The sequence below is a fragment of the Nicrophorus vespilloides genome, unplaced genomic scaffold (genome assembly GCF_001412225.1).
Source record: "Nicrophorus vespilloides isolate i.1.1-1 unplaced genomic scaffold, Nicve_v1.0, whole genome shotgun sequence".
Taxonomy (NCBI): Eukaryota; Metazoa; Arthropoda; class Insecta; order Coleoptera; family Silphidae; genus Nicrophorus; species Nicrophorus vespilloides.
The window spans coordinates 60,036-84,006 of NW_017097582.1; the positions used below are offsets into that span (position 1 = coordinate 60,036).

At 29.9% G+C, this 23,971-nt stretch overlaps 2 protein-coding genes across 2 annotated transcripts in view; both read right to left on the reverse strand.

Annotated features, from left to right (window-relative positions):
- Positions 1–7,695: 7,695 nt before the first annotated feature.
- LOC108560450 lies at positions 7,696–8,124 on the reverse strand. Its single transcript, XM_017918005.1, has one exon. It carries the CDS (start codon positions 8,122–8,124, stop codon positions 7,696–7,698), a length of 429 nt encoding a protein of 142 aa, XP_017773494.1.
- Positions 8,125–9,638: 1,514 nt separating this feature from the next.
- Positions 9,639–23,971, reverse strand: part of LOC108560451 (nuclear transcription factor Y subunit beta) — a 48,411-nt gene continuing 34,078 nt past the window's right edge. Inside the window, exon 4 of the mRNA XM_017918006.1 lies at positions 9,639–9,995. Coding sequence (XP_017773495.1) covers positions 9,962–9,995 — 34 coding nt within the window. The 3' untranslated portion in view covers positions 9,639–9,961. The remainder of the gene's footprint in view (positions 9,996–23,971) is intronic.

A 23,971-nucleotide genomic window follows, 5' to 3' on the forward strand; every position in this document is an offset into this window, starting at 1 on the left:
TAATATACAAATAAATTAATATACATATGATATTTTGTATTTAAGAAAGTTAAAATATTGAAATAATTTGAAAACGAAAGAATTTTATTCCTAACTTTTTTTAATAATTTTTTTTTTTGTTTTATTTAAATATTTATAACAGCACTTCTTTAATTATTCAACATTTTGTACGGTTTTAATCGTCAAAAGACAAAATTGAATTTAAAAATTAATGATTCCATTTGGAATCACTGGGCTGGAAAGGGTTAAAAAAATGACTCACTTTGAAACGGAACTATTTTGTATGAAAGATAATTAAAGAAAAAATATGGAAATAATTTGATCTAATTATATCAAATGTTATTCGATTTTTTTCTATTTACATTATAATGAGAAACTATTACAAATATTTAATTGAAAAGAAACTATCTTTTATCAAAGAAAATAAAATTTTAAATTTTGTAAGAATTTGGAAAAAAAACAATGGGATTTTTATTTATAACAATTAATTTTAAAACAATTTATATATCAAATTATAATATTTAATAATAAGCAAACATCCGTTTTTTCCTAAACATAGTTTTTCACTTTTAAAAATTTTCCTGTTTATTAACCAAATAAATTAAAAAAATCTTTTATTTTAGTCAATAAATTACTTTAAAATTATACCCAAATAAATTAATTGCATAGAAGATTTTGGCCAAAAAGAAAATCAGTAAATCAATGAAACAATTAATTTACAAATAAAATTCATTGAAAATAAATCGAGATATTTTGTATCAAAGGAGACATCAACTACACGACCTAATTAGATGTTTTTAACGTATATTTCTTAAATTCAAAGCTTTTCCTGTCTAAATATTATAAGAAATAATTGTAAACAAAGATATTTTATTTTTAGCAGTTATTTTTAATGCAAATTATTAGAATTCCAAATTTTGCATCTCAAAGCATAATGAGGAATAATTTACATTCATTCCGATTAATACAGAAACACATTTATAATTTAATGATCTTAGCCATTACATTTAAAATAAATTCCATTGACATTCATCGAAAATGAACTAAAATATTATGTATGAAAGAAAACTCCAATATTCGTCTTAATTAGAGGTGAAATATTGAAAGAATTTGCAAATTAGGAAATCTATACTACAAAACTTAGGGAAAATTGGACATAAAATTCTAAAATTAATAAAACATTCTACATATTCCTTAAATTATAATTGTTGGAAGTATATAATATATTGAAATTTAGTACAACTTTAGTATAACTGTCAAATAATCTTTTTTTTTGTATATAAACAAACCTTTACTTGAATATTTTAAGATTCTTGATTTTAGTTACTTGCAATTTGTAACAATTACTGACAGTTAAATATAATAATGAATGTTGTTGGTTTTAGTATGTTGCAAACAAAGTAAAGCTAGGAAAGTAATGAAATAGCATGTGGAACGAAGTGAATTGCGCTTCTGGAGATCCTAGATTAATCGTAATAAATTAAGTTGCACAATTGCGGAACGCCGGACGTGAATAGAATAAGGGCTTTTGCGTGGTAGCAAATTTGTTTCATGAGACGACAATTTATGAATTCAATTTGTCGAAGGTCGCAAAAAAGCACGTATATTATTAAGTCAGAGAGAAGCAGCCTGCAACCAGCAGGAATATGGTCCTTTTGCGGGTATCATCCGAAAGGATGCAATGCGCGCTTTGAGCCGCGCAAGTGGGGGTCGTTGGTAGCGATCATTCGGCTACAGGAAACGTGTATGTATGAACGTACGTACGAGCACGGATGGGCTGCAGGATTTACGGGATACTTTTCGAGCTGGGGTGGAACGAACACAACGTGCGTCAATGCTCACTCTCTCATACATACACACCCTCATGTTGGGTCGATATTCCGGGCCATGCCAAAACCCAAAACCCAACATTCGCATTAGGTCACCAAAACGTTTCCTCCTTTCTTGTTATACTTTCAACCGTCGACCCGCATACGATGGAGCACATGGATGGATACCAAGAAACCGTTTACTTGTTGAGCTTATCTCATTAAAAAAACACTTTTCAGAGTCAATCGTTTATCGCGACCCGACGCATCCACCATCAAACCACTTATCCCCAAATCGGTTTGATACGCAATATTGATGGTGCTTGAACAACAACAACTCTGCAAATAGCTTCCAGCAGAAGATGTTCCCAGCATCATCATCAATTTGCCAAATACAAACATTTCTAATGCTCATCCGGCTGTCTCAAAACGCATGAGTGTTTCTTGATGAGGGGGATGGGGGATGGATTCAGAGCAGAATGATTTGTGTGCGTGTCAGCGTTATTTTTTTTCCCTTCAGGATATACGTTTCGCGTGCTGCAGGAATGTCATTATCGTCTGACACTCGGGAATAAATCGAGTTCTGTAGAATCGATAACCATACACTCATCTTCCCATCTTTTTCTTCAGCCTGAATCTTCTAATCCGAAGGTGAATTAATCACAAACAAACTGGAAGGCTTAGCGGTTCGGATTAACATGCGCTAATCCCCGAGCACGAGGCGAATTTATAGTTTTAAAGGCGGAGGAGATAAATTGCAGGTGTTTGAGCTGTATATCCACGGAGGTATGATATTGGATGGTGGCAGGAGAAAAAAGGGATCGAAAAGCGGAATCCTGTAACGTTTTCAGAATTAATATAAATGGAGCAACGTTGCGCCCTTATTTTATTGGCGAAGCAATATAACAGATGTCATGTAACATAAAACCGACGTTTCGTATTTGCAATTTCCTTTTATTTGACAATAAACTTAATTGAATTCATTTAAATATATTAAATCTTGTATTTTGTTACCAAAATATGTTTAAAGGTCTCCAACACTGTTTATATCACATTGTTTATATCAAAGTAATGTTCCTAATGAAATTGACTATAATTATGTATCATAGTCATCTGAAACTGTCAGTTTAGAATCATTGTCAAAGTGTCACTGTCAGTTCATTAGCAAAGTTTCAATGTCCTGGTCAGTTTAATATAACTATCAAAATTTCAATGCAACTGTCAGTTTAGTATGATTGTCAAAGTCTCACTGTCAGTTCAGTATCAAAGTTTCAATGTCTCGAACAGTTTAGAATCACTGTCAAAATTTCAATGCTGGCAGTTTAATATCACAGTTCAGTATCATTGTCAAAGTTTTACTGTCAGTTCAGTATTATTGTCAGTGTCACTGTTAATTCAGTAGCACTGTTAAAGTTTCACTCTCACTGCAAGTTTCATTATCAAATTATCACTGTTAGTTTACTATTAGTGCAACTGTTAGCAACCTTAAAAGTTTATTATTACATTTATTGTTCAATTTTATTTTAATTTGTATAATTCGAAAAACAAAAGAAAAACATCAAACTCATAGACTGTTAATGTGTTACTGTCACTGACAGTTTCATTGTCAAACTGTCATTCTCAGTTCAGTATTACTGTCAAAATATGACTATCAGTGAAAGTAGGATAAAATTTATTATTAAATTTTCCGACCAATTTTCTTTTAATTAATTGTAAATAAAGAAAAAAGGAATAATTACCGAAAAATTATAATTTCAAAGTTTACAATTTTTTTTTTTAAATTTTTTAACAATAAATAAATATGATTTTGAACATTATTTACCAAGAATAAAATAATAATATTTGAAACCTGAAACTGTGATTTACGCTGACTCTCGTTTTATTTTCCTGAATAATGAAAAATTTTGCAGCTCGGCGAGTTCTACATTAAAGTTCTCTAAAAGTTTTTAATATGTAGGGTGATGAGGGGGAGAAAAAAGAAGAAGAGAATAGATAAAAAGAAAGAAGATAATGTAGAAAAAAGTGGCAGAGCGAAGAAAGAAAATCGCGAAGCTTTCCAATTCACTCGGTTTTTCAGTTTGGTTTTAATTGTTGGAAAAGGTGCGAAGCGAAAACGTAATGTGCATAATCATCTTCTTCTACCGCACGAAAATTTTATATTTTCCTCGGTGAAACGGTGAAAACTGGGTTTTTGCGAATTATGCAAATCCTGAAAACCCTGTTTCGAATTAACGAAAAAGATGGATGGACGGACAAAAAAAATGAGCATATACATACAATACTACTTCATTTACATGGCATTGTATATTTCATGTAACATCCCTGAAAAATGATTTACATCATTTACCATTTTTATAATTAACTGTAATCTTTTTATTCTATATGATAATTATAACTTGATTTCAAAATGTCGCAATAACTCGCATAATGCGGCTTCGATTATCCCTGATTCACTGCAATTGAAAATTGCAAAACAAACTAAATTCTAATAAATTACTAGAAAAATATTCGTTTTTTTTTTCTTTTATAAACTCAAGTCTCTATTTGTGCGGTTTATTACCATTTAATTCCTCAATTAGTCGCTATTGGTGGAATCGGTTACCCGCACTATTCGAGGTATTGATTATTTTAATTTCAATATATATTTGCATATAATTAGTATTTTTTCCTTCCATCTAAATTTAAAAGTTTATATAAAAAAAAACTTCCATAATATGTACATATAAGTAACTGTATGTAAATCAATATATTTTATGTTTGTGTTATGATTTACACGTAGCATTTTATCGATAAAATATAATAATTACAAGCATTTTATAAAACGAACATATTTGTACATATTTATAACAAAAAATTAAATGTCTACAAATATTATACATAGATTATCTATTTCAGGATCAGCAAATCGTGGTAAATTAACCTAAATGATAAAAATAAAATTCTCTATCACGTTTACCAATTAAAATATTATATTGCAAAAGCTTCTAAATTTCTACATGAGAAGGCAGTCATAAAGTTGCTGCGTTTTGCAACAATATACCTATTTATCTTGTTTAAATCAAGGGGATAACTTTGGTGTAATTAAATATATTAAATTAAATAGGAACACCTATGATCTAATTCAATAATTTAATAACAGAAAAGGAAAGAAAGCGATCTACTATTAATTAGTTTTAGAAGTACTTTTACCCAGAGATTATAAATGAATTACAACTATATTCATTTCATGTTGCATCTTCGGTTATATCCCACTTTATGTAAAGTTGTCTAATTCAAACTAATTTTTAATAAACCAGTAGAATAACAATTGAGAAACTAATTAGTATACTGCGAAATATATCAAATTTAATCAACAACAATTTGAAAAACAAAAAAGCAACACAATTACTATGTTTATAGAAATATTTGTACATTTGTACTAAATGTCTTTTAATATTATACATATACTATCTAATTCATTTTCGGTAAAACGGGGTACATTACCCCAAATGATAAAAATTAAATTCTCTATCATGTTTACCAAATAAAATATTGTATTTTTTTATGTTAAAACATGCAAAAACTTTTAAATGTCTATATGAGAAGGCAGTCAAAAAGATGCTGCCTTTTGCTACAATCTACCTATTTCTCTGTTTCAAATCAAGTGGGTAACTATTTTAGGGTAATAGCTAAACCTATGATCTAATTCAATAATTTAATAACAGAAAATGAGAGAGATTCAAATTAATTACAACTATATTCAACTCATATTGCGCCTTGGGATATATTATCCCACTTTATGTAAAGTTGTCTAATTCAAACTAATTTCTTGAATGTGGAATAACAACTGACAAACTAATAACTATACTACTAAATATATCTAATTAAATAAACCTAAAATACTTTTCAATGAATATCAAAATTAATAAATATAATCTAAAAATATGAAAACAGTAAAATTTGAATAAAAAGACAAGATTTTAGTTATTTAATCACACTTTTTTGGGTTTTTAAACTAAAGTGAAAAATAATATATTCATTCAATTTATTTCAATTATTAAGAAAACCACTTTGGCAAAAATGTTAGTAATTTAGTTGAATTTATTTTTGGTCTAATTTAAAATTTTAAAAAATCGGTAAAGAATTATCAAATTACATTATAATGAATAAATTAAACAAACAAACTAGTACGCCACCCCCTTATAACTACTACTCTAATCTGTATTTAAGCAACATAATAAAAGTTTATTAAGTCTGAAGTCAAACAAACTATATTTTGCTATAAAATAATATTATCATATGCATGTATATAATAATATTTAACAAAAAATCGAATTTTAATTAATTTAAAAAAAATCAAAAAGAAAATAATTAAATGAATATTATTTAAAAATGTAAATAGTTTCAGCATATGTCTGATAATATTTAACAATTATCATAATATAAAATATGTTTATATGACTATAATATTATTATTATAAATAATAATATTTATTGCAAAACACATAATAGAAATTTAATAATATAACATAATAAGAAACAACAAACTAAATAGAATTACTGTATAGGCATTATTTTATTATTAGTAATATTTAAATAAAGTTTAGAAACTTCGATTTAATATAATTATTTAATAAGTTTGTTCACACACACAAATGCGTATTTCTTGAGATTTAACATACGTGTAGAAAGCTGCTTCTCTAAAATGTTTCTTCTTTATTTCTTTGGATGCACCTGATATCTTGTGTAACATATTTGAATATATTTTTTTACATAATCTTGATTAAAAATTATATAATAATGTGGTAACGGGGAATAGTTGTATGGTTGGAAGTATATCCAATAAATATAAATATTTGAAACCCGGCGCATCCACTAATTTAAGATCTAATATAATTTGTTATTTATACATATTTATTACCCCTAATTTGTCTGCAAGAACAAAAAAATTAATTTAATTTTCATAAGTTTCAGTTCATGTCTACACAAAATATATAAGAGTAGCAAAGACTGCAGAACATATAAAAACTGTCGGTTTTTAAATTTATAAATTGCAATATCTCGGGGGAATACCGCAGGGTCCCTGTGGATGTTCGTTTTCGAGTTTCAAACTATAAATAAGGTCTTCCTTCGCGTTAAGGCGCATCTGCTATTCCGGCCCCTAATAGCCACTTTCTGGAGTGACGCAAAAGGGAAAATATTCCAAGACCGACCGTAACCGCTTCCTCCACCGCCACCGCATCCCAAACTTATGAGATACACCGATATCCATAAAACACGCAGAATTCCTGTGCAAAAGACGCTGCTCCCATTTAAGTTTCAGATATCATAATAATTTATAATACCGGTAAATTAAACTCCAGACTTTCAAACATTCAAGTAATTCCATCCAGCCGTTTCAAGTTTTGTTGATGTTTCTTGTGATTAAGATAACACAGAATGAATGCAATCAGAATAAAATTACACCAAGAGAATACATAATAGAAGATTAGATTACTTAACACTTTTATATAAACATTTAACAATGAATCATTTATTATCGGAATGTTTATTTAAACATTTGTACCACATGCAACTATAAATTCATAACAAACATTAAACTTTAAAAAATAACCCTTTAAAAACGTTTTGTTTGAGCCATAAATGTAATTAAGGGATGACTAATAGCCGAATGGTTAAGGCCAACCAACAAATTAAAAAAATCAAATCATCATAATGGTAACTATCCACCAAGAAAGATTACCTACCTAATTTCAACCGCGATCTTAAATTTACTCAATGTTCACATTGATGAACAGATTGTGAATAAAATTACACGACATAAAAAAAGTGTAATCTCATATATTTTTATTAAATGTCCTTAAAATTCTTTTAATTAATTATTAATAAAAGAAGACATACATCTTTTCTACAATTTACATAAATTTCTTTTAAAATATTTCTCTTCCATTTGCTTGCGTATCTTCATGCGATAATTGTATGGTAGGTCCTGGTTTATGAATATTTTAGTACCGCGCAATTTCATCTTTGAACTCATCAACAGAAACTTCATTCTTAACGAAGCAATGCTCATGAGGATCGGTCTATCAAACGTGCCCTTCCTTCCAATCCTGTACACATCCTCGATATCTTCTTTACGCCATTTCAATTTAAGTCTGTTGTTGATGACATCCAACACCTTGGCTACGAGAACTTCGTAAGATTCGTCCTCATCCTTGATCCCTTTCCAAACCACGTTTCTGCAGCGCATCTTCTTGTCGAGATAAGCAACAGACATCTGTAGATTGAAAACTTTTTCTCGCAAATCTCTTAAGCTCTCGCAATAATTCTGTGACATCTTTCTTAGTTGCACATCAACTATCCACTAATACTAGCTGAAGCAATCAATTGTTTCGTCCAAATCCCCACCCAATGTGCTCACGCTTTGCATTAGTTTTCGCAATCCGATATGCAACGCGTTACATAATGCAAGATTCGATTGCAGAGTGGAATCATATTTGGTTTGCGGTATTGGCAAAACGTGTATATATTTGGGTTGGTTTGCTAATCGTGCTCGAGTCTGGCGCGCCACGCCGATCGCGTGTCTCTATAATTCAATTAAAAATAGCAGGTCAAGGATACCAGTAAAGGGTGGTTGGGTGGGTTTTGGTGATTTGTGTCGGACGTTTATGGTTCAATTAGGTATGGCTTTCGCCCATTACTCCAGTTTTTTTTAATTTTGTCAGCGCTAGAGGATTGGTCGCCTCGAGAACAAAACATATGGTTCGACTTCCATTTACTTTCCGGCGCTTGCAAGTTCGTAACTGCGAAGAAGGGAAGAAAAGGTGTCTCGACGCCAATTATAGCCCTCCTTAATGGTCCAGTTCCCAAGACTTCTGGCTCTATTTAGCCGATAAACGTCGATGAAGAAAGACGCAAGAAAGGGGAAACAAAAAGTGCATCCTTCTAAGTTCATCCTTGATCCGAGAACTTCGGAAAGCTCTCGGATTGCAAGCAGTTGCGAAACAGGAATTAGGAGCACAACAAGCTCTCATAGGGAACACAGTTACGTAACCCGCAGTAATCGATAAGCGCATGTGAACAGAACATCCCTTAAAGTTGATAAACAAATAAAAACAAAGAAAACAAATGCCTTTACTGACGAAAATCGTAAATTAATATAATGTAATATTACGTAATGTGATGGATTCAACCCATTTCCTGTTTGTAAACAAATTCAACTAGTGGTAACTTGTGCTAGTTACAGCGCCACCTATTGGTCAATAGCAACACTAATAATTTCATCCCTTAAATAAGTTAATGATATCTTTTAACTCTTTATTGTGTTTACTTGTTTTGACATATCTCTCCTATGTATATATTTTATTGAAGTTAGTTTAAGTTTGGTTTAATAGTTATATTTTTAGTTTAGTTAGAAGAAGTTGTATATTTTGATTATTTGGGCTGAAGAAGGAAGTTATGGTTTTATTAGAAGAAGCTGGTTGCTTTAATTGTTTGGGTTGAAGAAGAAATGCGAAGAATAATGTGTTACTTTGGTTTTTGTGCTTGGAGTGAACAGACAGTGGCTGGCTTGTTGGCGCTTATAGCGAAAGCCAAATGAAGAAGTGGGAACAAAAAAAAACTTTTATCACGTGTAACAAAAATCTTTAGCAAATTCGGAGACCATATTTAAATTGTGCACAAACACAATCAAATAAAGTTGATGAAGTGATATCACAATACTTTTTTTTTAATTATAAGAGATTTATGTCAATATATTATTTACTATGTAAGATAAACTAAATAGGAAACAAACATAAGGGTTTTTTCATTCCAAACAAAGATTGGGATGAGATATCGAGTGAAGGGTTGGACAAAACTAAAAAAAACTTGTTGCTGCTGCAGGAAGATCCGCCACCTGTTGGTGCGATGCAGGATCAATTCCTGCCGGACCTGTTGCTCGATCTTGGCCGGGTCGCATGCAGATGGCGCCAGGCGGCAGCGGATCTCGCAGGATCGATGCTGACCTTTGACCCGGCCAGGATGAGAACCGGAAGCTGCATGATTTTATACAGATTAACGAAAGTTGGGAGCGGGTTTTAACAATTATTTCTTTTTTTTCTCTGTTCTGCTTACTGCAGAGTCATGCTGAATCAATGCTAATCGGAGGGGGTTTACATTCATGAACGATTAGCTCACCCAAAAAGCGGATTAATGGGTCCACCCTCCCTGAAAATCAACAACAGGTTTGCGGTTATTAAAGTGGCGGCATCGCCGGCGGTCCACGCCTGAGATAAGTTTTAATAAGCTTATAAAATATATATATATATTATGAAGAATAGATGCAGCAGGAAAAGAGTCGGTGGCCGCAGGGGAGGGTTTCTGGTACTGACGAGGACAATGGCTGAAGTTCGGGTTAATTTAAGTTCACAAAGCGGACACCGAAGGGCGCTTCTTTCTCCTGCATTCAGTTCTTACCATCCATTACCATGCGTAATTAAAATTGAAATTGCGAGATTTCCTTGAAAACTCACCTGAAACAATAAGAGAAAACAATTAATTTCTTTTGTACACATTTCTCAAGAATACTTAATAATGCATCCAAACTATATACGTGATATAAATGGATTCACTTGAGCTCTTTTCATAAAGTTTAATATTATCTTAAGTTCAATAAGCAAACAATATATGAATTTCATAAGATTTCTCGGCCGAATATTCCCGGGAATTTTAAAGATTAATATTTCACAAGATAATAAAATTCCCGAGAATAACAATAGTAACTTAATAGATAATAACTTAATAGAATATCTTAATAGATTATTTTAGAATTCGCATACATTTTAAATAAAAAATATCCGGGAAAAGTTACAATATTCGTACATTACTAATATTCATAATCAAATTTAAAAAATGAATACTTTTTCAGAAAACTCTCAACAAAAAAGATAAAAACAATTTTATAAATTATCTACTAGTGTCCTAATGTACAATTTAAATAATGTTGATAATAAAATAAAGAAAATTTCTTGTATTTTTCAGAAAACTCTCACCGAAGTGAGATAAAATTATATCCTCTTCAATATTATATAAAATTCTATTTTGGAACTACCCTAAAAGTGTGGAGGAGAATTCAATTTAGACGTTGACCGAACCGCATTCAGCAAACAGTATTTCCCTCGAGGGAAACCGAACGGTGTAATTTCTGTACAGATCCACTCACATTTATTCCTGCATTTCGTGTATTCATCTATTTCCACAACAAAAAAAAACCGGAATAGTTTTTTTTTTCGGAAATTGGCAGTTTCGCCGAATTAATTGCGGCCATAAAGCGATTCTGTTTATTTAGTGTTACATTTATTCCTGGCGGGGTTAACTAAATTTACAGCCCTTCGCGCCGCTTTTCACCGGGACCTTGGCGTCTGGAGCAATTAGAGGTTTACGGGATTCCTAAGATTTATTTAACTTTCTCAAACAAATGTAATTTAATTACTCGCATCCCTTTTTTTCATCCTATTCTATATGTTTTTTAAGGTTTTGTCCGCACGAGGGAAGGAAACAGACATTAGCGCAATTACATTTCAGAGTTTAATTAAATTTCGCACTGATTCGCGGCAATTATTCTAATACAGCTGGAAACGTGCAACAATCACGAAGCTTACTGACAAAGCGTTATTGTTATTGAGGAATACCATACGTCCTTAATTGGCACGTAAGTTCGGTAATGTTCCGATCCCGCCGCAAGGCAACAACGGGAATCTCTATACTAATTGAATCCAGTTTAATATAATTACTACTGAGAATAGCTCTAATTTATATTTTGTGAAAAATTATTGCTTTTATTCTATTAATTAAATTACAACTTCAAATTGTACATTAAACAGACGTCATAAAACTCAGCACTCTTCAATAGTTAATGGGAAATAAAGAGTAACAATCGATGGTTACGAGGACTGAAATAATCGAGTTAACTGTGAAATACAAGAATCGAGCTGCAGAAGTTCCATTTCCAAATGAAACTGGAGCGCTGTTTTATCTGCACTGTAATAGTATTATGGGTATATTTAGGGGACGGAACGGGCGAGCGAGAAATGGCGATAAAATGTGCGACGCTGAACATCGCCCTATGTAGGACATGCATTGTTGTTCTTTTTTATTCTGCACTCTTTTCTCAAGGTAATAAATGCACGTGCTTGTCTTGTCGTAGGGGATGTATTTAAAAGTCCTACATTTACTTTCCATTAGGGCGGTTTGTTTGTTGGGCAAACATGGTGACCGATAGAATCGATCTCCTTGGCGGAGAGGGTGGAACACTGATTTCGCACATTGTAAGAATTATGAGTTAGGATAGCGAAACGCTTTAGTTTTTCCGCAAACCAATATTGGATTGTATTCACAAAGCAATATATTTTATTGCTCTCAAACATGCCAAGTATACGTAAAAAGTACTTTCCACTAAAATTTTCTGGTCAATATGTATTCACTGCTTTATACTAAGTAGAAAGTAAAGAAAAAAATGTCAGATATAATAAATGATGTTCAGTTATACCTGGTTTAACGAAAACAATGTGTTTCATGAAATTACTTATTTATTTATAATTTTATTCACAATCTGTTCATCAATGTGAACATTGAGTAAATTTAAGATCGCGGTTGACATTAATTGGATAATCATTCCCGATGGATAGTTTACCATTATGATGATTAAATTTTTAATTTGTTGGTTGGTTAGCTGTCGTCTTGTAGAACATCAGTAATATTGATGCTCTGCAATTCCACTATTTTCTTTGACTGTGTCTTAATACTGTCATTGTCCCATAGACTTGGCTGAAGGTCCATATGCTGAACCTCATTCAATTGATTGTTGCTTCAAGCACCGAGAGTGCTCACAAAGGGCCTGGCTTGACCAGGATTTGAACCGGCGCCCATTTGATCGTGGGTAGGGCGACTTAACCATTCGGCTATTAGTCGCCCTACTTATTTATTAGAGGTAAAATATTTGAACAAAAAAAGAACAATCAATTTTCATATAAATCGAAATAACTTTCAAATAAAAGTCTAAAGTTGATTGTTTGTTTTTTTCTCTTTTATTTTGCTTAAATTTAACACTTTTTCCTAAATCAGGATATTTTTCAGAAAAAAAAGAAGATATTTAAGAAACCATGTCTACGTAGAAAGTACTTTCCACTACGGTATACTAAGAAGAGAATTTAATTGATTTTCTAAATCTTTCTCTTCTTTATTCAATAAATTTCTAACATTCGATTCATCGACATGCTCGAAACCTATTGATTGATTCATCTCACATAACTTTTTTTTAGTATATTTTTCTTGAACTTCGTTATATTGAAGGTACTATAATGCGATGAGCATCCATATACACTAGTATATCGATCAGAAATAGGAATGTAATAAAACCTAGCTTGTATTAATTACATACTTTCCAAGTAATTTGTATTCATGCACAAGTTAACTACTGTAGCACTCATAAACCATATCATGTATCCAATATGTGAAGCAACTTTGAAAGTTGGCGCAAGTAAAGTTCAACAAGCTATTGTAGTCATGGAGAATTTATACATTCATATATTTCAAAAATCCTTGCAAAGTTATTTTGTATATTATTACATGAATAAAATGGGAATTGACAACATTTACAATATATTTAATTCAAAAACAATTATATATGTAATAATTTTCTTTGTATTAAGTTATTATTGCCTTTTGCAATATTTAAAAATAATTATCTAATTTTGTATTTATTTTATTGTATAATATTTGAATAATTATTGCCAAAACGAAAGATTAATTGACAATTGGAATAAATATATACATATATCATATCTTTATTATTTAATTACTTTGTAATTGTAGTAGATGTTATTATACACAATTGTATATTTGGTTGCCTGCTGTAATCAATGTGTAACAATAATAATTAAATATTGACTAGAAAATTCTATAATAAGTATAGAAATTACGTAAATCAAATTTAATTGCATACGTATTATTATAATAATAGATAACACACGTATTTCCTCGATTGATTTCCAGTTATAGTGCATAAATCATATAATTTAGTTTCCAGTTATTAATTATTGATTAGTATAATTTATTTATTGATTACTATGAAAAAAATCAAATGTAAATGTAATAATATAACATGAAATGTTATAGGATAAACAATATTTATACATTTTTTGTAATGTTTATGCATTTGATTTTATTACATATTTATAATACATATTAGTTATTTCAAAAATATCATCTTGTTAGAAATGTTGTAGGAAATTAAAGTAATGTGTTAAGTAAATTAATTAGATGTACATCAAGTACAATTATTTTACAGTTTTATTAAAAAGATTCAACAAGAAATAAGAATAAAATTTAGTTGCAAACAAAATGGATAATAGTAATCCGTGCATATCATATTCACGCTAAAGAAATACACCTGCCCAACTGTAAGACTTAATGGACAAGATCTGCCCAAAGCAACAAAAGTCAAATATCTAGGCATGCATCTAGACAGAAAACTCACATTCACAGGGAAAAGGTACGAATTATCAGTGGAAAATTATTTACTTGTATACAAAGTAATACTGAAACCAGTAAATCGAACATACAAATTATACATAGATTCAAAACAAAATGCATAAGAAATATTATTAGGGCTCCTTGATTCGTCAGGAATATACAAATACACGAAGATCTTCATATAGATATGGTCGAGGATACAATAACAACATTTAGTAGCAGATAATAAGATAGACTGGAGTCACATACTAATGTTCTGGCTATTGGTATACTCGACAACAGTGAAAAACAAACAAATAATGTTGTGTCTTTTATTTAAAATATTTTGTTAAAACACTTTTTCTTAAGCAGATGATCAACACTAATTATTAAATTACTGTTGTTTTCTTGATGACTATTTGTATTTTAGTTAAACAAAAATATTGTGAATACGAATAACATTTATTTGTTTAACCTTTAAATAATCTCTATAAAATTAAATCACATTATCCAATATTAACAATCAGGGAACCAAATTATGATGATCTGTCGTCTCAACATAAACAATTTCATCCTTCCCATTAATTATAATGAATGTTATTTATTAATTTTCTTCATATTTGATTAATAATTAATTTCATTTTTCGTTAATTATTATTTTATTTACGTACTACAAAAAGAAAAAATAAACATATTTTTGACGAAGCTTTGACGAAAGTTGGGAAACACTGGTTTAGATTAAAAATTTGCTTTCTTTGAAAACTTGTAGAGCTTCAGGTAATAATGTTAAATTTCTCAAGTTATTATCCTTTCTCTTCCACGTGAGCTTTCAAACAAATGTATTTATAAAAGTGTTACTATGTTGAAGTACAGCTCTAACCCTCCGATAACACGGTAGATAAGTTTCTAGAATATGCCATGTAGTGTGAAACCGTTTTAGATTCCGAAAATTTATTTAACATTTAATCCATACAAAGAACTTCACTTTTATTAAACATTCTTTACCAATGCTCGATACAAAGAAAAAGTAAATTGAAGCTCCGAATCCTATACATCAGTGGTTCTAAACATTTTTTGTGCCATGCTCCACCAAAACCTTTCTAAAATTCTTATGTTCCCTATGTAATATATATAAAATACGATTAAACTCTAGATGTGTCAATTTTCGAATTGCCCACCTTCATCAAATTACCTCCTGTGGGGCATGGGGCCCACGTTGGGAAACACTGCTATACTTTATTTGTGTTGTCTGCCCTCTCAAAAATACCGGTAGTTTTTGTATGTTATGTTTATATGAATACCTTCGTTTTGAATAAATAACTTTGGAATAAGTTGAATGGTAGAAGTATAGTATTGTATGAGGGTTTAAGCAAATTTTTGATCGTGTTAGAGCGGAGCCGTATTGTAGGTTTCCGTATATTAGCAAATTTATTATTGTATTCGAGAGTATTGTAGGTTGCCCTGTTATAGGACAATTTCCACAATGTATCGTGTTAGTTTATAGGTTGATTTAAGAGATTTTGAATTGAATGTGAATACAGCTATCTCTCGTTTTACACGGTACTTTTTTTTACACGTTTTTGCTTTTAACCGGATAAAAACAAAATAAAAAATATTTGTTGAAAATATATTATTCCTCGTTTTTACTGTTACACGATTTAAAAAAAGAAATTATTAAAATTAATGTTGAAAAGAAAATTAATGATAAAAAGGAATAATGTTTTTACCTTTCAATATTAAATAAAAATAATAATTAATAAACAACAAAATTTTGAGTTTTTTTTTAAATACTTATCGATTTAAACGGTTTTATATTCAAAAAGTTCGAATTTCGATTTACACGTTTTTCTCAGGAACCTATCTACCGTGTCAATCAGGGGATGAGTGTATATATAATGCCTTTATTTTCAATCTAAATCTGAATGCTTTCCGATCCAGTGGCATTGGAATTGTTAAATGTCTGGAGGTGAAAGTTAAGATGAACGAGTTTTGAGGGTTTAAACATCGGTATCATCGTAGATTTTGCGTGACGCCGCAGGGGGTGTATGTTTTTGGCGTGTTTTCCGTTAATGTGATTACTCTCGCTTTTAGCGGTCGTCCGCGGTAGTTGCATTAGGCGGCGCTACATGGATTCAATTATGTTAAATAGCGAGGGCTGCTATTAAACTAAGTGCAAACTATTTATATAATATGCACGGAAAGGGTTTCGAAAAGTTTCGGAGGGAAGAGAAGAGAAAAAATTCGATGGAAACCTGAAAATAGATTATTACGCTTGCCCCATGGAATGGGACGAAGTGAGGAATGAGGGGGTAGGTAGTTCGTTTGGTAGGCAGGAAGAGTTTTTTCAGTCGGCCGCAGTAAAGCCCTTGCAGCTCAACCTTTTGATAGTTAATTAACTTTGAACATTGAAAATAGAAAGAAAAATCATTAATCAATAATTCGATTGCGTTGCTGATACGAACCAAAACCCTTTGCACGGCTTCCTTTTTATTGTTATTTTCGTTCGATACGCTCCTCCCTCTTCCAAAGGCCAATTTCAACACCTCGGTTATTAATTAATCTTCAATATTAAGTATAGAAACCAATTGTATTCCTTGCTTTCTGTTCAAATATTGTTTTTTTATTATTTAAAATGATACATTTACTGGTCAAAGTCATTAATATTTACAGTTTAATACCAATAAATTACGATTTATTTATTTATTACAAAGATACTTTAAAAAAGAAACAAACATTTATTGACAATTTTGTTTAACGGATAAAAAGGTTTGTAATGTTAACAATATTAATAATAATATTTTGATCAAGAATTGTGAATTTTCTGTATATTTATATATAAATGAAATGTTTATATTGAAAATATCATTTTAAATAAGCAAGTATAAAAATATAATAGTGTGCCCTTTTCTCAAATATTTTGTTAAGGACTGTTTGTTAAGTAAATAATCAATATTAGTAATATACTACTGTTTTCTTGATTAATATTTTCATTACATAATTAATTTATTTTACAATCTCCAAGAAATGTTGCCTTATATAAAATTGAAATCATAGGTTTAAATTAAAAGTTTGCTTCCAAGTCTTCATATAACAATGTTAAATTTCTCAAGTTATTTCCATTTCTTTTCCACGTTAGTGTAATTTTCTATTATTTGAAATGATACATTTATTTTAAGTTAATTATTCATTAGAATTTACAATTAAATACTGTTTAGTTTCTTTTTCTCTTACAATAATAGATTTTGAAAAAAATAAAGTAAAATTCAAAGAAAGTTTTTAAAAGTAAAATTCAAAAAGATATACATAGTAAAATACCTTTATTATTAAATATATTGTCCATAATTTTTCCTAATATTTAGGCAATTTCATGATGTCATCTCTCCAGAAAGCTCCCTTTACTGTCTGGAGTGCTCGAACTCCATACTCCTGAAATCTTTTTGACTGCTTGAGTTTTTTCTTCTATTTCACTCTTCACAAGGTTACAAAATAGATAGAAACTAGTTAACAGGTCTGACTACCTAGACCTGTTAACTACAACTTTTGTTATCAAAAATCTCTTCTTCTACTACTCTGTCGAGAGTGGAAGTAAGCAACTTAGCTCGCACCTTAAGGTACATGTTGCTAGAAAAGTCATATTACATATAATTTAAGAGAATAAATAGGTAAAATAGATGTACTCTTCTTAAAAATATTAATTAATATCTATAGTTTAGGTTCCAAGTTCCACTTTTAATGTGGTGGATTCTCTAATTAGTTGTTTTGCAGCTTCAAGATTGTTGGGACATTTTGAGAAAATATGCATACCATAATGTGCATGTGCATTCGGTGGAGGTGGGCAAGGGTACATATAGGTTCCCAGTTCGTAATAAAAAAATCTCCCAACTAACTATTCACTGTCCACTGTCACCGTGTGCACACCAAAATACGAACGGACTTATGTAATTAAATAATACTTCTAAACTTTGTAATTAAATGAATACTAATTTAATTCACAGTAAGCTACAGGATCTATCTAATGGTTTTATATACATTGAAGTAAGGCCATTTATTTGTAATTACAAATATTAAATAAACAAATATTTATAATTACAAAAATTTAGCTGAAAATTTTGTAATAATAAATTGTTTGAAAACAAGTAACTTTGGACCTATTTTATTACTTGTTGATATGTATGTAATTCAACATTGACATAAATATATTAATTTATTATAACAAGTATCTTAACTCTTTCAGCGACGGTGGGACACGCATTGTTTCACTTTTTGAACATGCCTAATGGGGTATTATTATTATTTTCTAGGAAATGTCCAGGAAAAAGAAATTATATGCCATACCATCATTATACAAGAAATAAGTATTTTTTTATACCTCTTATGAAAAATAATGTCAAAAATTGAACGATTTATAGAAGAACAGAAAAAATATTTTAATTTGTAATGGAAATCAGAAATACATCCACAGTCTATGTGATTCAATTATAATCCATCTCGTTTTCTTCTTCTCGTTCTTCCATTGTCTCAAGCGTTTTATTCATCTCTTATCCTTCATCGTCCCGCTTCTTCACATTTTTTTGTGACATTTAATTTGACAGTAATTAGAGCCTCGTGCAATTGAAAATTAAATTGCTTTCTATCGTTATTATTAGTATTTTTTTCCAACGTTCGTTTCTTCCATTGAGAAAAGCAGCAATCGCGATCTCGAAAAGCGTTTAATTGGATTCCGCCTCCGCCACCTCTGAATAGAACTAATCCAATTACATTTGTATGTAATTTGGATCGAACGCATTATTTCCCCATTGATTGCAACTGTCCTCCTGTAGTAGAACTAATTCATTTGTTTTATATCTACACGACAAAAAGTATAATACGAAACTCCGGAGCGGTTTTAATTGAAGTGGGTCAGTGGTAATGCTGTGGCTGTTAAAGTGTTACGGCAATGCGACGTAATTGGATGTGTGTTTGAAAATATCGAAGCTGTTCTCTCTGCAGGAACTTTCTAACAGCCCCACTGCGTCCTGTTACAGCGAATAAGATTAAAGCCTGTTGTGTGTACACTTTTGGGCCTTGTTAAAGGGCCTTTGCGTTCGCCTTAGCAAAGTAATATTGTTTTTTTTTCTTTCCTTCTCCTTCGCTTGTGTTTATAAAGGATTATCATTGGTAACGGAAAACATAGAAAAATCGTTCTGTTTATATACACACAATTCTTATTAGTAAATAAATCCGATTTATCAAAAGTTGTAAATCAATATTTTTTAGACTGAGTAACTTTTCGAATATTTTGTTATAAATTCGTCTTTTTTTACAATTTTCGTCAAATATATTCGTAATTAATTTTGATGTTCCTGTAAATACATATGTATATAATAAGTTTCTAAAAAAATGTCTCTTCTCAGGCATATTTATATGGCAAAACAATAGATATTTTAAAATTTGCAATTGTCAAGTTACCACCAATCGCACTTACGACTAAAAATATTAATTTTTATTAATTTATAATTTTTTTGAAGTTCTGTCAAATATTTTCCTAATGATTAGCTTATATATTGTAAACAAATAAAAATTACAAATTATACATTTTGATGTACATATGTGTGCAATTCTCATTAATAAATATACTCAACCATAGGAAACTTACTGAGATATACCAAAAGATGGCGCAACAATAGATAGTTTCAAATCTGGACAATACTTTCTGACATTACGATCATTTACGACTAAACAAACATAATTCTATTAATTATTTTTCATGAATTATATTTCTTACTATGATGTACTTATAAAATAGTTATGTTCATAGTGATTTTGCTTAATAAATTCTCGACCTATGTTTACAATTCTCCATAATAAATATACTCAACCAATGGAAAGTTACTGAAATATACCAAAAAATGGAGCAACAATAGATATTTTCAAATTTACACAATAATTTCTCAACTATCATTTGCACTTGAGACTAAAAAAACATAATTATATTTAATTGTATCAATTATTTTTAAGTAGTTAAGTTCATAGTGATTTTGATTAGTAAATTTTAACAAACTAATTTTTAGTGATCTATAATTTTTGTAAAATATTTTCATAGTTATTAGCTTATATATTGTAAATAAATAAAAGTCATAAATTAAACATTTTTATGTACATATGTTTACAATTCTCATTAATAAATATACTTAAACATTGAAAAGTTTCTTAAATATACAAAACGATGGCGTGACAATAGATATATTCAAAGTTGCACAATAATTTCTCAACTTACGACCTTTCACACTCACGACTATAAAAACCATAATTGTTTTTAAATGTATCAATTATTTTTTACCAATTATATTCGTTATTGAGTAATTAATTATTAAAAATTGGAAATGAAAGCTATATTTGTTGTACAAATAAGTAGATTGGTTTTTTACAATGTTATTGCGGAACTGAATCCATACGCAAAAATAACTGTATTTAATAATAATTAAATGTAAGAAGCTTGTTAAAAATATTTTTCCTTCTATAGAGAATGTTTTTGATCAATTCTCTTGTATATGTTGAAAGGACCCTTAATTAATAAATATAAGTATTGACCTCAATATTAATTTTGTTTTGGACCAAAAGCAATTCATTCCAAGCGAAAACTTATTTTCTTTCAGCGACAACCAAATAACGCTGTGTCTGTGAGCTTCTCTTTCAGTCGAAAAGATTTCAATCTCATGTCGAGAGAAATATTAATACACGTCCTTTACTTTAGCTCGAAAATGTACTTTAAAATAAAAAGGATATATCATCTTTGTAAAGCACATTACAATCGCTTTAATAATTTATAAGCTTACAAAAAATACAAATTCCTTCTACAGAAATAACTTGCATAGTGCGGCTTAGATAAGTCTGGATTTTCTTTAGTCCGGTTTGCAATTTTCAAAGTAAATTTGAATTAAAAATAAAAAATTAGTAAACAAAATTAGTCACTTTAAGTATAAGCAACTTAATTAAGTCATTTTAGATTAAATATGTTCAAATCGAGTAATCTTATGTAAAGTTTACTTAAATTAAGTATACTTTAAATAAAAAAGGATATATGCAAATGCTATTATTGCAGAACTAATAATGTATGTTAAATCGGTTTAAAATTTTTAAAACAATTTAAATTTTAATTGATAAATTAAAAATAAATTGTAGTCATTTTTTGTGCGGGTTAATTTTGATAAGATTTTAAAGTCTTCGAACATTCGCGGACTGATTATCCGCACTATGCGAGGTATTGCTGTATTTATAAATATGAAAATAAACGTTATTCAAGATAATAAATTTTAGATTATAAATTTTAAAACAACTTCTCTTTACTGCAAGTACTAATATATTCAAGTAGTAACGTTTGTAGGAATGGACTAAGAAAGAAAAGTGCTGCGGAAAATAAAGTTCGTTATTCGCAAGAAAGTTTCTGGATTATGCGTAAATCCTTTCGCTCTTTTTCAGGTGAAATTTTTAAGTGATGAAGCTCCGAAGTTTGAAGACCAAAAGGAAAAGAAAACACATCGGAACTTAAATTGAAGAAAGTTTTATTTTTTTTTCTTCTTCCCTCTTCATCCTACACATGCACATACATTTTTTTCACTCAATCTATCTTTCCCTTTATTATCATCCCTTATATATTTTTTTATACTCTCAAAGTGTTCACGGAATATTTGAAAGCGGTCACAATGATCGAGAGACGACGACGACAAGATATACTTTTGCCTGGGAAAAGTAATAATTCTCGAATTTAAGACGTCACCAGGATGTATCGATTTTGCAGCAGGCGCGAACCGTTCGGTCGTCAAGGATCAACGGAAGGATCTTTTATTCATCCGTACCTTCCTGCACCTTTTGTGCACAGCAGGAAAATGCAATCCATTATTACGTAGCAAATCCCCTCGGTTGAATTTCGTGCTACGTAACCGAACCTCACGTCGCGTCCTCGTCTTACGTGTCGTTATATCATTCCGATTGAATTACCTGAGATGCTATTACATCTCATCTCAGGCATCAATGACGCGATCGGTCCTCTTTCACAAAATGCTCGAACACAGATTATTCCGAAAAGAAACAATGGATTGGATCAGTGTAAATAGAAACATCGGAAAGTAAAATTGATTCGATTTACATTTCCATCGAAAATACACTCACTTTAGAGTCGAAAGCTTTACATTTATTTACTTTGGTAACTTCCATTTACGTAAAATAAGTTATTTTAATGCTTTTAACAGACAAATCGGTTTAACGTCAATGTAAAGTTAAATAAAATATTTATTTTACTGTAATTAATGAAGTAAATTATATCGATTTTAATAAACCATTTCTTTGTTAACTAATATATATTTGACTGTATAATTAATATTTATACATATTGAAAATAAAAAGAACTATTTCTTTTTATTATATAATTTTAATCTTACATTCGTCAATAATTTCATTCTTATAAAATTTAGGGTAATTCACCACTGTTCGCCGACCCCTCATCTATTATAAAATAAAATATAATAAACTATATAATTAATATTCATACATTTTGAAAACAAAAAAAAATAGTTTTGCATATAAATTGAAGATTAAGCCTTTCTTCCCTGATTTTTTTTATGTCGTGTAATTTTATTCAAAATCTGTTCATAAATGTGAACAATGAGTAAATTTAAGATCGCGGTTGACATTGGGTAGGTAATCTTTCCCGGTGGATAGTTACCATTATGATGATTTTTTTTATTTTAATTTGTAAGTTGGCTGTCGTCTTGTAGGTTAACTTCAGTAGTATATTGATGCTCCGCGATTCTACTATTTCATTTCACTGTGAATCTGCTGCTATCCTTAACTCTGTCATTGTCCATCGACTTGACTGAAGGTCCATATGCTGAACCTCATTCATTTCACTGTCCATCTGTGATGAATGGGCCTGGGCCTTTCCCTGAATATAAATAAATTATTTTTAGTACCTAGGAGTACCACACGAATGCTATAAAGTTATTTTATGGTAAGTCAACTTAAATTACTTAAAATAAGTCGTTTTGACAAAAAATAAGTCATCTTAAGTTTCAGCAACTAAACTTGAGTCAGTTTGACAAAATACATATTTCTATAATTAAATTAAGTTTTCTTATGTTAAATATACTTAAATTTAGTCATAGTTTAAATTGAGTCATTTTGATAAATTGCATCTTGTGTTGACTATACTTAATTTATATTCTTAATTCGTATCATAATTCAAGTACACTTAAGTTGAGTTAATTAAAGTAGTAAGTTATCTCAAGAAGTCTAGTTGAACTTTTGTGTGTTAAGTTTACTTATATTAAGTCGTCTTATGTTAAGTATATTTATATAAATCCATATTAAATTCAATACTACTCTGGGTGATAGAGTTAAACAAAATATGGAATTTATTTTGTTGTATTTTTTTAAGAATAATAATAAACATGTTTATTGTATTCTTTTTGCATTTTATAAGAATATCATATAGATTTAATTAAAATATTTGAAAAATCAAAAACAAAAACAAAAGCATACTTTCTTTAAAATAACATATACCTCGAGAGTTAAAATCCCGGGAAACATAATTAATAATTTGAAATCTACTTTTTTGAGAAAATGGATTATTCTTATAATCAATGTACTTAAAACAGAAAACTGAAAACATAATACACAACGAATACTAACATTTTTTTATTAGGAGAAGTAAGTAG

Excerpts from the sequence above, each read along its gene's own strand:
- LOC108560450 (XM_017918005.1), bottom strand. The coding sequence starts at position 8,124 with ATGTCACAGAATTATTGCGAGAGCTTAAGAGATTTGCGAGAAAAAGTT.